The 15,600-nt window shown below is 42.1% G+C and overlaps 1 protein-coding gene across 3 annotated transcripts in view; it reads right to left on the reverse strand.

Moving 5' to 3' along the window:
* The window catches only part of tecta (tectorin alpha), a 31,345-nt gene extending 15,745 nt beyond the window's left edge, over window positions 1-15,600 (reverse strand). Inside the window, exons 1-10 of one of the 3 annotated variants that reach the window (XM_008428601.3) lie at window positions 12,737-15,547; window positions 9,190-9,254; window positions 6,784-6,923; window positions 6,419-6,706; window positions 5,592-5,729; window positions 5,352-5,517; window positions 4,784-5,196; window positions 3,281-3,851; window positions 1,837-2,447; window positions 647-1,217 (exon numbers count right to left, since the gene is read on the reverse strand). In XM_008428601.3, the coding sequence (XP_008426823.1) occupies window positions 647-1,217; window positions 1,837-2,447; window positions 3,281-3,851; window positions 4,784-5,196; window positions 5,352-5,517; window positions 5,592-5,729; window positions 6,419-6,706; window positions 6,784-6,923; window positions 9,190-9,253 (2,962 nt within the window). In that variant the 5' untranslated portion in view covers window position 9,254; window positions 12,737-15,547. Of the gene's footprint in view, window positions 1-646; window positions 1,218-1,836; window positions 2,448-3,280; window positions 3,852-4,783; window positions 5,197-5,351; window positions 5,518-5,591; window positions 5,730-6,418; window positions 6,707-6,783; window positions 6,924-9,189; window positions 9,255-12,736 lie in introns of all 3 variants that reach the window. The other 2 variants (XM_008428602.3, XM_008428605.3) reach the window with 2 other exon arrangements.

A 15,600-nucleotide genomic window follows, 5' to 3' on the forward strand; every position in this document is an offset into this window, starting at 1 on the left:
TTTCCAGTGCAAATATCTGTAATCTTGAAATAAGACACAATTAACTTTTAAGTAACTTGTCAGCAGGATATAAGACCTTGTTACAACTTACACTGACTGAAAAGTACTAGCTCCACCAGCACTGGTACTTTTTTAAGATCAATGTTAAGATCTGGCAGCGTGAAAGCGGACAGTGGCTGATTTTCAGACCTTTACAAAGGTAGATAAGATCCGTGGATAAGATCGGTTTCACATGTAAGTATCAGCCGATTACTAATATCACAAATGAAGGAAATCTGGGTTGATTTATCAGTGTACCCCCATTCAGATGCTTTAAAATGGAAGGCAAAAATATCTGGTAACACAGTTGTAGATAGTAGCTTCCATCACGGTCTACAAAAAACACCATTTCATATCTTCTAACTAAGGGCATTGAAAAAAAACTATATTTTGGAAATCTGGATCAAAACTTGCCTTTACAGTTTGTATTATCTTAAGCCAGTTAGTGACCATCCTTCTTGAACAGTGAGCTTGATATTTGCGTTTTACCTCCCCTACTTAAGATTGTGGATAAGAAGAAATGGAAACACTGTGACATTTAGCATTCAAAGCAGAGGGAAAACCCCATGAAGAATGATCTCCTTCATGTAAAGCAATATCTACTCACGGCAGTTGGTCGCACTCCTCCAGGAGGCGAGGCCCACTTGGGCATCCTGACAGGCTGTGGCGTACGCCTGCAGAGAGGAGCAGAGGGCCGACCGGTTTCCTTCCCTAATGCACATGTTGTACAGGCAGTTCCTGAAGAACGGTGAAGGGTTGACCACCGAGTGGCAGGCCAGGAAGGAGCTGTTCCCCGGGTCGTTGATGTTTCCACACATCCAGGGACTCTGGTAAAGGCGCAGGTCTGTGCACATGCGGTACAGGTCGTCACAGTCCCCGTTGCATGTAAGGTCGTCTGCGATGGATTTCCATCCCTCTGTGAACTGTTCAGTATTTTCAGCCAGGCGCCCATTGGGCAGGCGCAGGTCGTCTGTGGTGTTGCTGTTGAAGACGCCGCATAACCCACAGGTAACGTTGTAGAATATGGTGGAGAGGGAGATGTTCAGGAATCCCTGGCGGTTGTAGTGGACGCGGAGCAGACCTCTGGACTCCACCACGGTCGCATTTCCTGGTGCCCTGTAGATCATCATGGTCTCCATTGGATGGACGAACGGCAGAACAACCGGTTCGCCATTCACCTGTGACACAAATCAATCAATAAAGTTTATTTGCATACCACATTTCAGCAACAACACAACAAAGTGCTTTACATTATAAAAACTGGTTCCGGTTCTGGGGACACAGAGCAGAACCATAACGAGAGGACCTGAGAGGTCTGGAAGGTTGATCCAACAGCAGCAGATCTTTAAGCTGTTCAGTGATTTATAAACTAACAGTATTTTAAAGTCTATTCTCTCTGGGTGATGTGCTCTCATTAGTTTTAGTCAGAACTACAGCAGCAGCGTTCTGGATCAGCTGCAGCTGAAGGATTGATTTCCTTTTTTAGGCAGACCTGTGAGGACGCTGCTGCAGGAATCAATGCAACTACAGATAAATGCCTGGATGAGTTTCTCTGATGCTGAGACATTAGTCTTCTGATCCTGGAAATGTTCTTCAGGTGAAAGAAGGTCGACTTTGGAACCGTCTTTATGTGTCTCTGAAGGTTCAAATCCAGATTTCAGCCTGATTTCTAGTTTCCAGCTGTAGTAACTGAGCCTGTGTGCTGACTTTAGGTCCAAAGATAATAACTTCAGTTTTGTTTCACAAAGGTTACAAAAACTGAACAGAAAAATACTAGTAAAAAGTGAAAATACTAACCTTTACTGTATCAAAATCTGTTCCACCCATCTGTGCCTCCAGGTTAGCTACGGTTACTATCACAGGTCTCATCCAAGTGGGACCTTTGTTCATGAGCCGCCTGCCAATCTTCACCTCCACCACTGACCCGTTAGCCGGTACCGGACCACACAGCTTCAGCAAGTAGTAGGAGCTGTCATCCGGAAACAGCAGGAAGGTGCCATCAAAGGTGGATGTCACCGAGTTCTGGGTGACCGAGCAAACTCCCTCCCTCCGAGGGTAACAGCCCAGCAAGCCCAGCTCGGCCACACACACTTCGCCCTCCTTGCAGGACTCATTGAAACAGGAGACTTCCCCGGCAAACCCGCATGTGCAGCGGAGGGAGCAGTCGCCTTCCTCCCCGCCGGGGCCGGCCCAGAACGTGTGGTTGAGGGGGTAATAGAGGTCGTTGTGTTCGCAGCCGCAGTCGTCCTGCTGCACGCAGCGGTTGCCGCTCAGGACGTAGCCGGGTTCGCACTGGCAGCCCTCGGTGCATGGGTGAGCGCAGTACAGGGGCGCGGTAAGGTCCGAGCAGGAGGCCGGACACGCGCTGGTACACACTTCATAATGGCTGAACTCCGGACAGGGCATAGCTGGGATGAGAGGAAATATGTAAGATGAGGCAGAATGCAGGAAAAACAAATGTGGGACTGAAACGACTAATCGTGATTAATTTATGATTAAAATAGATGTCAACTAATTTAGTAATCGATTGTTAACTGTACAAAAAGTAGATTGATTTTGCATTTAAGATTAAAAACCTTCAATGAAAAAGAAAACAGGTGATCCAACTTAAAAAATTTTGTTAATTTGTTACATGGAATCAAAGTAAGTTTATCCAAACAAGTCTATTAAGTTAGACAAAAGTAAACAAAGTAAGTTTGACAAACTTAATTTTATTATATGCAAGAATTAAGTAATTTTTTAAGTTGGTGGTCTATTCTCTTTTTTCAATGTTCTACCAGAACTCAAGTGGCAATTTTAGCTTCATCTGTAATTCTGTAATAAAATCTCCTATTGAACACCTTTTCCTATTCAATTATTAATTTGTTAATCCAAAATAATCAGAACTACACTGCACTGATGTTAAGTCAAGCAGACAGAGCTGAGCTTTTCACACGTAGAAGTATTTTTTAGCTGCAGATGCATCCTTTGCAGCTCAGTGCTCGCTGAAGGAGTGTGGTTATTGCATTTTAGGCAATAAAATGTTAATTTGCTTATTGAAAAAAAATTATTGAGTTACTTATTTCCATTTTTATATATTTTTATTTTTGTATAAGATATTGTAAGTGGCTAATTGCCAATTTTTAAATCTAATTAATTGATTGTCAGAATAATCTATGAATTGCCAGATTATTTAATAGAATAATTGATTCATAAAGTAATGGTTAACTGCAGCCCTAATCAAATGCGTGCAGCATCTCACCACAGAATGTGCGCGTTCTCCAGGGTCGTATTGTGACTCCCAGGGCCTGACATGCTAAAGCATAGGCCTGGATGGCGTAGCACAGCGTGGTGATGTTGTCCCTGTTGCTGCACATATCATACACACAGCTATATACAAACGCCGTGGGGTCCACCACAGCTCTGCAGTCTCGAAAGGGCCCGTCGGTTTTGTTTATAAGCCCGCAGTAGTCCGAGCGAAAGTACATGGCTTCTGTAGCGGGGTCGCAAACGCTGCAGTTCTGAGCACAGCCATCAGTGCACCTCCAGTCGGTGTCTTCTGCTCGCCAGCTGCCTCCCAACTCCACCACACTTTCCGCAAGAGAGCCGTCCGGAAGCACGGGATCGTCTGCAGGGTCGTCGTTGTAGTTTCCACAAAGGCCACAGGTGTTGTTGAAGTAGGAGCTTGGTAAGGAGATGGAGGCGTAGTGCTGGCCGTCGTAGGTCACCAGCAGTCCAAAGTCTGTTTCTAAAGCAACAGCAACTCCAGACTGGTAGACTTTTACGGCACCAAGCTCCAGTTGGACTGGCAAAGCCTTCATCAAGCCGTCCACCTAAAGAAGGAAACTCTGTTCAAATCTGAGAAATGACTCATACCGGAAAAAATGAGTCGCTGCATTTCAATTGACCATGTAGTTTCGCAAATGGGAATTACAAAAATAAAGTTGCTTTATAAAAACAAGCCAATTAAAAAAAATGTTGTTTTTCTTATTTGGTTTTTCATCAGTATTGAAATTGTTTTATTTTGCCAAACTGCAATGGAAAAACTTTTTTTTGCATCTCATGAGTCGTAATCAACAACCCGATGTTACTACTGGCAAAAATGACAAAGAAGACGACAGAAAGTGGTATTAGGATGATGGCACAGCATGTTTTACAATAACTTATCCCATGAACAAAATTATTCATGCGATTTTAATTGCACTTCTTATTTAAACTGCAAAATTGTTTTGTTTTTTCGACATTTGCGGAATATCAACAATGTTCTGCACAGATATGTAATGGAAACGCAGCTTTTCAGGTGTTAGGAAAACTTGCAAAATCTCTAGAGATCAAACGTGAGTTCAGAGTAAACAAACATGGCCGACTGGGAAGAAGCTAGCGATAGCTTGTGGACTAAGTTTAATGGAGAAAAAACAGTAAAGACGTCTTCAGTGTCCATCAGACATATTGGTCCACCTTAGCAGTTGTTTTATCTTCAGTATTTTGGATTCCCCTCCATGTTGCCTTCACCTCGCTTTCTGATTGGCTAAACACATGATGCAAGACAATCCAACATGTTGAATATCCCCAAATTTAGATCATGGTTCCAAAAGGACTACACTACTCTTGACACACAACAAACAAGGCAGGAACATCGCCAGACATTATCTTAAGACCATCACAACAATTGGAGCGTCCTTAAGATTGTGGAAACGTAAAAATTGGGACAAAAATAGGCATAAAAAATCTTTCAAAAACACCATGACTGCACTGTTTTTCTCACCTGTACATTTCCCAAACTGCCTTTAGGTATCATCACTCTATGGCCGTAGACCTCTACCGTCACGTCTCGTAACCAGGACACTGTGGTAACGCCACGGTTCTCGTTTTTGGCCTCCACGCTGAAGAAGGGCAGTCCTACCATCTCCCAGCACGGCCGGGCCAGCAGGTAGGAGCAAGTGCCTTGGAAGTGGTAGAGGAAGCCGTCAAAGGTGTGATAGTGAGGATCTCCAAATACCACGCAGGTGCTGGTGCGGGTGGGCTGGCAGTAAAAGGCCCCATCCTGCTGCTCGCAGTTCTCAAACTGTCCACATGGGGCCTCCAGGCACTGCACCTCGTTATTTATGTCAAGGCATCGGCAGCGCTGGGAGCACTGGTCAGACATCCAGAAGATCTCCCCTCGTCTGTAATACCGTCCTGAAGAAGGTGAAGCACAAATCACACATGAAATGTGAGATTTCATGTGTGAGACACATGAAATCTTCAAAGATTTAGGCTGACTTCAGATCAGTGGGAAAACACTCTCAGTGACGTCCGGACTAAAGTAACACGCGTTTGAGGTTCAGACTCACCATTGTAGCTGCAGCCGTTGGCAGGATCTATCAATTCAGTGTCAACACGGAAAAACCAGCGTCCAGGAAAATTTACGTTGGTCGTCTGTTCGATGTTCACCACGTCATTTGACCGGGATCCCGGCAGGTTGAAGAAGTGACCAATATCGCCTCCATTAAAACCTGCCTGAAAGTTTGGAAAGGTGTCAGCCATGTTGTCGACGTCGTGACTGGACTAATCGGACGATCTTCGTAGAATACCTGAGCCGTCGTTCCACCGAGTCCCGTCAGAGGATCTCCCCCGCTGGCCGTTCCTGTGCTCCATGTAATTTCCCCGTAGTTGAACATGCTAAAGAAAGCTGCACCATCTGAGATCAGTATAGTCTGGAAAGTGTTCACCTGCCAATCCAATGAGAAATAGTTTAAAAATAAAGAAATTAGAAAGCAGAAGGTGATGGTACTTTGCAGTGGGATAAACAGTGCAAATCACAGTAGTCGGCTGTTTTATATCTTATCTGTGCGACAGATTGCAGTTTGTGCTTGGACCATTTCATATGATACATATGCTTGGAAAAATCATCAGACCACATGGGATACATTTCCATCACTATGCTGATGATCCTTAGCTGTACCTACCCATAAAACCAAAATGAATCCAATCCATTCGGTAAAATACAGGCATGTCTTGAGGACATTAAAGCCTTGGTGAATATAAAGATTCTCCTTTTGAAGAATCTTTATATTCTTCAAAGACTGATGGGACCAGAACCTCTGAATAAGAACCTGCTTAGACAATCACTTGAACTTAGTAAAGTGAAGGATGTGTCATTTAAATTACATATTAAACAAGTTTCAAAGAATTTCTTTTCATTTCTGGAATATTGGCAGAAGGGATAGTTCAGTATTCTCCTCTGACTCTCCTTTAGATGGCTGCTGGTACTGAGCCTGGTTCTGGTTCTGCTGGAGGTTTCTTCCTGTTCAAAGGGAAATTTTTCTCTCCACTGTCGCTACATGCATGTCTCAGCTGTCTTAAGTATATACTTTATACTTTATGCTACAATAAATGACCAAATCATAGCTGAGTGTACCGGCGTGGTCTGGCTCCCTCCGTAGAAGGTGACCTGGTGCCATGTTGCCATAAAGACCCAGGTGGCTGTGAAGCCGGGCATGTTTTTGAAGTGCCTGCGGACATCCTGCGTCGCCCTCTCCAGCAGTTCGGGATCGGTGGTCTCTCTGTAGTAGACATCTCCTCGGATGCCGTTGTGCACATCTGCCCATAGCGGAGCAATGAAAGACCTGCTGTCACTCAGAGGGAAAGCCTCAGGCGTGAACTGGCTAACCTGAACGTTGAAGGAGATCACGCCGTTGTTGTTGACCTGCAAAAAGAACGGAAAGTCGTCGTAACTGAGCGTCGTGCGTGAGGAGACGAGTGGATTTTAGGTGGAAGGCTTACATAGATGGAACGGTAGGGAACGTTGAAGAAAATGAAGGGGATGAGCAAAGGAATTTCAACTGAACTCCCGTCATCCATCTTCGGAGTTTCAAGATCCCGATGAGCCGGTCCATATGGGTACAAAAGATCCTGAGTAAGAGCTGGAAAGAGGATAAATAGAGTTTATAACACCTTTACTGCAAAAATGTTAAGTTTTACCAAGTATTCTTGGTCTAGTTTCTAGTGAAAATACCTTAGTACACCTGAAATAAGACTAAACTTAAATGTAGCTTTTCAACAAGATGTAGGAGCTTGTTTTAAGCCAATACTTCCACAATATTGACTATGACAGATTATTTCACCTCTAAAACACATTTTTCCCATCTTATCAGTGGAACTAGTACTTTTAATCAATTTTGAGGAATTATTGACTTAAAAAAGCTCCTATACAGTGGGGAGAACAAGTATTTGATACACTGTTGATTTTTCAGGTTTTCCCACTTGCAAAGCTTGTAGATGACTGTAATTTTTATCATAGGTACTCTTCAACTGTGAGTGGTGGAATCTAAAACAAAAATCCAGAAAAATACAATGTATGATTTTTAAATAATTAATTTCCATTTTATTGTGTGAAATAAGTACACTGCTCAAAAAAATAAAGGGAACACTTAAACAACACAATATAACTCCCAAGTAAATCAAACTTCTGTGAAATCAAACTGTCCACTTAGGAAGCAACACTGATTGACAACGGGGACCCTCGTCGGGTCATTCAGTGTTGCTTCCTAAGTGGACAGTTTGATTTCACAGAAGTTTGATTTACTTGGAGTTACATTGTTTTGTTTAAGTGTTCCCTTTATTTTTTTGAGCAGTATATTTGATCATCTATCAACCAGTAAGAATTTTGGCTCTCACAGACATGTTAGTTCTTCTTTAAGAAGCCCTCCTGTTCTCCACTCATTACCTGTATTAACTGCACCTGTTTGAACTCGTTACCTGTATAAAAGACACCTGTCCACACACTCAATCAATCAGACTCCAGCATCTCCACAATGCCCAAGACCAAAGAGCTGTGTAAGGACATCAGGGATAAAATTGTGGACCTGCACAAGGCTGGGATGGGCTACAGGACAATAGGCAAGCAGCTTTGTGAGAAGGCAACAACAGTTGGTGCAATTATTAGAAAATGGAAGAAATACAAAATAACGGAAAATCTCCCTCGGTCTGAGGCGCCATGCAAGATCTCACCTCGTGGAGCATCATTGATCTTGAGGAAGGTGAGGAATGAGCCCAGAACTACACGGCAGGACCTGGTCAATGACCTGAATAGAGCTGGGACCACAGGCTCAAAGAAAACAATCAGTAACACTCTACGCCGTCAAGGATTAAAATCCTGCAGTGCACGCAAGGTGCCCTTCCTCAAGCCAACGCATGTCAAAGCCCGTCTGATGTTTGCAAATGATCATCTGAATGATCCAGAGGAGGAATGGGAGAAGGTCATGTGGTCTGATGAGACAAAAATAGAACTTTTTGGTTTAAACTCCACTCGTCATGTTTGGAGGAAGAAGAATGATGAGTACAACCCCAAGAACACCATCCCAACCGTGAAGCATGGCGGTGGAAACATCATTCTTTGGGGATGCTTTTCTGCAAAGGGGACAGGACGACTGCACCATATTGTGGGAAGGATGGATGGGGCCATGTATCGTGAGATTTTGGCCAACAACCTCCTTCCCTCAGTAAGAGCACTGAAGATGGGTCGTGGCTGGGTCTTCCAGCATGATAACGACCCAAAACACACAGCCAGGGCAACTAAAGAGTGGCTCCGTAGGAAACATCTTAAGGTCCTGGAGTGGCCTAGCCAGTCTCCAGACCTGAATCCAATAGAAAATCTTTGGAGGGAGCTTAAAGTCCGTGTGGCCCAGCGACAGCCCCGAAACCTGAAGGCTCTGGAGGAGATCTGTATGGAGGAGTGGGCCAAAATCCCTGCTGCAGTGTGTGCAAACCTGGTCAAGAACTACAGGAAATGTCTGATCTCTGTAATTGCAAACAAAGGTTTCTGTACCAAATATTAAGTTTCTTTTTTCTGGTGTATCAAATACTTATTTCACACAATAAAATGGAAATTAATTATTTAAAAATCATACATTGTATTTTTCTGGATTTTTGTTTTAGATTCCATCACTCACAGTTGAAGAGTACCTATGATAAAAATTACAGTCATCTACAAGCTTTGCAAGTGGGAAAACCTTAAAAATCAACAGTGTATCAAATACTCGTTTTCCCCACTGTATCTTAGCTGATAAGATAATTATTTCAAGTGTACTAAGATATTTGCACCAGAAACTATGACTTTGTGTTTCTGTGAAGTTTACTAAGCTGCATAAGAAACTCTGTTTTATTGCAAGATTTGGGACAGGTCGGTACCTCTGGTCTGTGCAAAAACGCTTAAGAGTTGGAGCAGCGCGAGTGGACAGCAACGTCTGACCATCCTAAAATAAGGAAAGAAAAAGCAGAGGGAGATGAGGAGAGAGATTATATTGAAGTCATGTTACTTAATCGGTGTTGCCTTTCCCTCACAGCTAATGGAAATGTGGGGAGATGTGAGTCATAGGACAGCTTCTCATAAACCAGAGCATTTAACAAAGCGGAGAGGAGGGGGAACCATCCAACCAGCGCCACGTTGCTTCTTTAAGATCAGGCTCCCAGGTCTCCCATGAGGCTTTCTCAAAAGGCCCCATTATGCATCTCAGAACAATGTCCAAGGATCACATTTGCCTACGGTCTCATGTGAGCCAACATTGGTAGACATGGGGTCCTCTGTGCGCCCGGGTTCCCGGCAGCTGTGGAGTCCGGCCCAGAGCTGTGAAGCGGCTCAGGACCTCATTACTACCTCTGTTTGGGACCCATCCATGCTGTGTTGGCTAGAGGAACAGGAGTGTAAACACAGGGGCACTAATGGCTTTAAGTGAGAAGGTTTCAGGTGCCAAGGACCTCGCAGTGGTCCGCTGGGACTGTTCAGTGTCAGGCTTGGCAAGTTTCCCATTGGTAAAGCCGGACGCACAGCCAACTTGGCAGATTTTGCTGTCACCATATACGAAGCTTTAAACTCCTGTGATCAAACTCCTAAAGGTGCTGCATGTACAGTCGGTAATGGACCGGTAGATCACAGCAAACATTATGGGTCGTTCTGCCTCACTGGGGAGTCCGCTAAAACGGTTTTGTAGGTTGGTCCCTTTAAGAGCTCCGGAATACGCTTGACTCAGTACTTCATTCGTCTCTGATGCCTTTCGTCTAGTGCTGGGACTCGATTAAAAGCTTTGATTTAGTTAATTGGAGTTGTGTAATTATTTATCCGATTTTAATCAAACCATATGTCAACAAAATAAGCAACATTTTCAATTCAATTATCCTGTTTTGCTGCTAAATTATTAGATATATAGATATATGGGTTCAACAACAAACATATTTATAGTTTTAATCTGTTAAGGTTCTTCAACCATCAAATTGATGCAAAGTGTTTCAGAAACTCCTGGTCATTCATGGAACATTTTTAGAAATGTGGACTGTGGACGCTGACATTAGCATTAGCGTCTGTGCTGCTGCAGCTTGTTTAGTATTGATATGCTACTTTCAATTTAGATAATTCAGATCTAAGTTATATACCTAAATAGTGCATTAACTCTGTAGGTATTTCTTGCTCTATCACCGATAAACAGCATAATCCAAGGTACCTGAAACCACCTGACTGTAGCTGCTTTTCTATTGAGCATATAATAGCACAATTTGACATTTTAAAAATAAATTTGCTGTGATGAAGTGGATTTTTGGCCATATCAAAAATGATTTATTGTGCAAAACTGCAATGGAAATTTTTTTTTTTCACATCTCATGAATCACATGATCAACAACTTTATGTTGCTGCTGGTGGAAACCACAAAATAGAAGACAACAGGAAGATCAAGTTTTTACTTATTGTGTGAACAAACTTATTCACGTGTGATTTTTAATTGTTTCTTATTCAAATGGAAAGAACAAAATTGTAAAATTGTGCTTTTTCGACACTAGCAAAATATTTGTAATGTGACAGCTAGTTAGGCAAGAAGAAAAAAGTACATTTGAAATGTTTTAGTACATTTTAAATAAGTCAAAACTAACTTACAAGTAACTTTTCAGCCAGGTTTAAATCAGTAATTCTTGAATACTGACAAAAAAAGTACCAGTTCCAGTTTTCACAGAAGAATCTGCCAGTAGAACCAGAACCTTTGATTAATTTCGCCTCAAAATGATATGATTTTCTCCATATTGTCCTGATCACACCTGTCTGTAGTTAATCTCTGCAGACTGATTGTTAAATTGTGCTCAGGTGTGCCAGAGTTAGTGCACTCTGCTGATAGAGATCTGCTGTGATGTCATCGGCCTCTCATCACACATCAACAGAAACATCATTGCTTTGCCTCGCCATCTCATATAACTAAAGCAAAATATTTAAAATAAAAGAGTTTCATATGAAAGGTTGCACATTGGACTCCTTTGGGGTTAAATAAGCAGATTCCTCCAGACTAAAGGTGCCAAAATGAGGCCCCTGACCGCTACGACAAAAAAACCTTAATTGCACAATCTTGGTTTTTCAGCTCAAGTTAGCCAAAGAAAATAATTTTACAGAGATTTTTTACAAAGCAAAGTCAATTTAAAACCTTCTAAAAGTGGAAGGTACAAGACTAAGGACTTATTTCTGCATTAGTTCAATTTCATAGTTCCTGTATTTTTTACTCAAAAGAATAAAATCCAAACAAAGATGGTGGAAAACAATCGACATTTAGGATGTTGTTTGCAGATTTGAAACTCCTTTTTTTTTTTTTTTTACAGAAATCAGACTTCTTTGCTTTATCAAAATATTATCTTTTGTTTACATTTGTCAAAGCTAGACTGAAAACGTTTTGCAAAAAAACCCAAAAAAACGCCAGTTTTTTCAAATAAAATTATAAACAAAGCTACAGTTTGTGACCCTCTATCACTTTCAACTTCACTGATTCGGTGAAAATTTTTGGACGTGTCCTTTCAATTGGAAATCTGAACTCTCCAGATAATAAATAAAAACAATACAATATGTATAATCAATGCTATATTGATTGTATTGATTAATCAGATTTTTGGGTTCTGAAGACTTAATAATTTTTTTCACCCAGTGCAGTTGATGGGTTTCCATATTTCGGAGTGAGGTCAGTACTCCAGGGCGGCCATCTTGTTTCACAATAAAGTTTTACAACTTCTATTTAATTGGACTTTGAATTCAGGTCAAGTCTATGGTGAAGTTTTAGCCCCAGACTGAGAGTCTAATTACAAGAATAAAGTAAAAAATAATATGAGAATACAGTCATAAAATCACAAGAACATAGTCGTATTACAATAAAGTCAAAATAATACAAAAATAAAGTATAAATTAGGATAAAGCCAAAATATTAGGAGAAGGAAGTAATAACTTTATGAGAACTCCAACTCAAAAATGACAATAAATTAAAACGAGGACTGATGATTGTCTTGTTAAGTTTTACTTCATTTTTAACACATCAGTATCAAATTACTATCAGTAGCAGAAATTTAAAACGATACGACTGAATCTACGACAGCGATGCTCATGACAGAACTTAATAACTTTAAAAGCTTTTTTCTCAGTAAAACAAAATTTTTCTCGTAATTTTAGGACATGTTTCTGCTAAAATTGTGTCTTTATTCTGTTAATTCTCTTTCTTAATCATTTTAGTAGCCTGGACCTAATACGCCATTGTACAACTCACAGATTGGATAATTGAAATGAAAAACACTTTCTGAAATTGTTTTTGTTGTTTGTAATTTTTTAAGCAAGAAAAGAAATCTGTAAAAATCAGTATGAAAATAAATGCCCAGCTCTGTAAATAAAACCTGTTTAGTGATTTTAAACAGATAAAAACATAATGAGAGGAAGAAGACTCACCTGCTTTCAGAGGATGAACATCTAGCACCTCCCAGGTCCAACCTTTAGATTTCCACAGCAGCAGTAGCAGCAGCGTCCCATCCAGCTGGGAACCAGTGATGGTTGTGATGGAGGCAGCGGAGGTGATGGGAGGAATGCGGAGCAGCTGGATGTCCCGATGGAGCCGATAGAAAGTCTTCTCTCCACACCAGAAAACCAAACAACAATCCAGCAGCTTGGCACAACTTCAAACTTCAGGAGCAAAACGTAAAAAATTGAGTTTCCTCTGGAAACTGAATGGAGCTGAAGGAAACAGGTGCAAACATGAGCAGTGTTCGACTTAATCTGAAATCGGGGGAATGGGGGGAGTCTGAGGAAGAGTGGGAGTGGAAACAGAGCAAGGTGTGAGAAGAGCAGAGGGGAGGTCAGCATTCTGGGAACGCAGAAATAAAAGGGAATGATAGAAATGTTTTAAATGAGGGAGAACAGGAATGTTTTTGTACAATGAGTCTCTTCTCAGGGGGAATGAAAGCAATCCTTCCCGTCAGGATCCAAACCGTGATAAAATGAGAGAATCTGAGGAAACACTGAGGCTTTTATCACTCTTGGAATGATGACATTCGAACGAAATTCACTCGCCGTCACAAACAAGAATCAGAAAGTATTCACACCCCTTCAACTTCCTCTCATTTTGTGACGACCCAACCACAAACATCAAAGTGTTTTTCTGTTGCAGATCAGAAAGGAAAATCACTTGTTACAACTTTTACAAATCTGAAAAGTGTGGCGTGCATTTGTTCTCTAAAGAACCTCCGAACCTTACCCTCCTCTTGCCTCTGATTGGTTGTTTTTTGTGCATTTCTTCAGAGGGCAATAGCAGCTCAGGGAAGAGGTGATCAATCTTTTCATAAATGATCTGGCTGATAACATACTGTCACGATATAAGGACAAAAAAAATAAAAACATATTTTTTTAATAAAAGTTACATATTGCAATTTTAACGTCTGGATGCTGTGAGCCTCTAACTTCCTACTTGGCTGACAGGATGGTGCTGCCTTCCCAGCATCCTGCTGGTTTGTGTTGTTTAGTGAAAATGGACATTGAATTGAACAGGTGTGGGTCGCCGCTGAAGTCCTCCGGTCACCAAAGTACCACAGAGTCTGTCTTCAAGGGCCTTCGGGACAAAACCCAGGATCACACACAGCCTGAAACCGTCCTTTCTAAGCACTACGACAGCTAGGATTACAACATTAACATGAGCCGCTTTGGACACTCTGACTAGCCCCTTTCTTAATTAGGAACAGCCTCGTTTACAAGACACTTAATTTCCATAGATGCTGGAACGATAGCTCAGAGAAATCTCCGGTGGATCTGTGCTGAAGGGGTCTGGGAAGGACAGCGCAGTCAGTTGGCTCTTTGTTGCAGGAGGACAGTCGAGTAACTGGAGAGGTAAGGAGCAAGACGTGTGAAAAGCTCCGGCGCTGAGGGCAGACCCGGGTCGCATTAAGCAGCACAGGCAGCTTTCTTCTTGTGCAAATGGTCGCCCACTTCCAACCGACCTGTGAAAGCGAATATGGATGAGGAAGGATGTTAACGATGACCTAGTGGGCCGGGAGCGCTTTCTGATGGCAGGAGGGGGAAAAGAGACAAACAGTGAAGGAATGGAGGCAAAACCTAGCTTCTATTTGTTAGTACAGAAAACAATCTGATTTTTGTCTCTGTATTTTACGTCAATGAAGCCGCTAATTCTGAGGATTTACCATTCTTCACATAGTCTACAAAACAGCTCAGTAACTCCGTCCCTCAAATGCCACTGTCTGGAAATCTTTAGATCCCTCCTCCGACATGCCTGAATCAGAAAAACAGAATTACCTCCTTGGCAAGTCAGAAGTTTAGCAAATACCTGGTCATTAGCCAGGGATGTTTCTAAAGGACCCCAACATACTAAGATGAGCCACGGTCAATTATTATGACCATTCACTCTGTGTCACACTGTAATCTGCTCATCAGTGTAGTTGAGAGTCTGTGCAACGAGCCGCAAGGACGGCGAGCGCCCAGTCTGTGCTGACTGACGGTTTGAGAAGAAACGGGGCTCGGCGCCCAACTCATCAAACTAGCTAGCATCCATTTGGATTGTGGGAAATTAAAGAATCTGTCACAAGAAATGTGGGAAATCAGTACACTTTACTATGAAATCTCAACCCTCTATGGTGAAATCAGGGAGGCTAACAGAATACCCACAGTACGGTCGAGTGTGGGAGCCTTAAGGCTCTTGTTGATTGTAATTGGTTCTTTTTCATCCAAGAAAAAGACTGATTGGATGAAAATGGTTTGTCATTTGCTGGAGGTGTGATTTATTTACATATGCTTTAAGTTGTGGATATGTATGTTCACAACTCACCTTGCATATAAAAGACGAGAAATTTCAGGCATGTTTGGCCTTCTTGGTGTTCCATGCATAACAAGCTGGAACGCCATCATGGAGCACGTATGAGATATAAATGTTTAAACAAAATATTGTTCATTTACACTCTCATCAGTTTCACTGCACACTTACTTTGGTGGCTCAAAAACGCCACAGAAATGCGGTTTGAGCAAAACTACATGAAAATTGAGGATGTTTAGCCACCTCACCACAAAAAGTGTGTATATATATCCATCCAGCCATCCATTTTCTTGACTCCCTTGTCCCTCAGTGGGGTCGGGAGGGTTGCTGGTGCCCATCTCCAGCTAACGTTCCGGGCAAGAGGCGGGGTCACCGTGGACAGGTCGCGAGTCTGTCGCAGGGCAACACAGAGAAACACAGGATAAACAACCATGCACACACATTCACACCTAGGGACAATTTGGAGAGGCCACGTTTTTGGATTGTGGGAGGAAACCGG

Source organism: Poecilia reticulata, chromosome 14 (genome assembly GCF_904066995.2).
Source record: "Poecilia reticulata chromosome 14, P_reticulata-male-v2, whole genome shotgun sequence".
Lineage (NCBI taxonomy): Eukaryota > Metazoa > Chordata > Actinopteri > Cyprinodontiformes > Poeciliidae > Poecilia > Poecilia reticulata.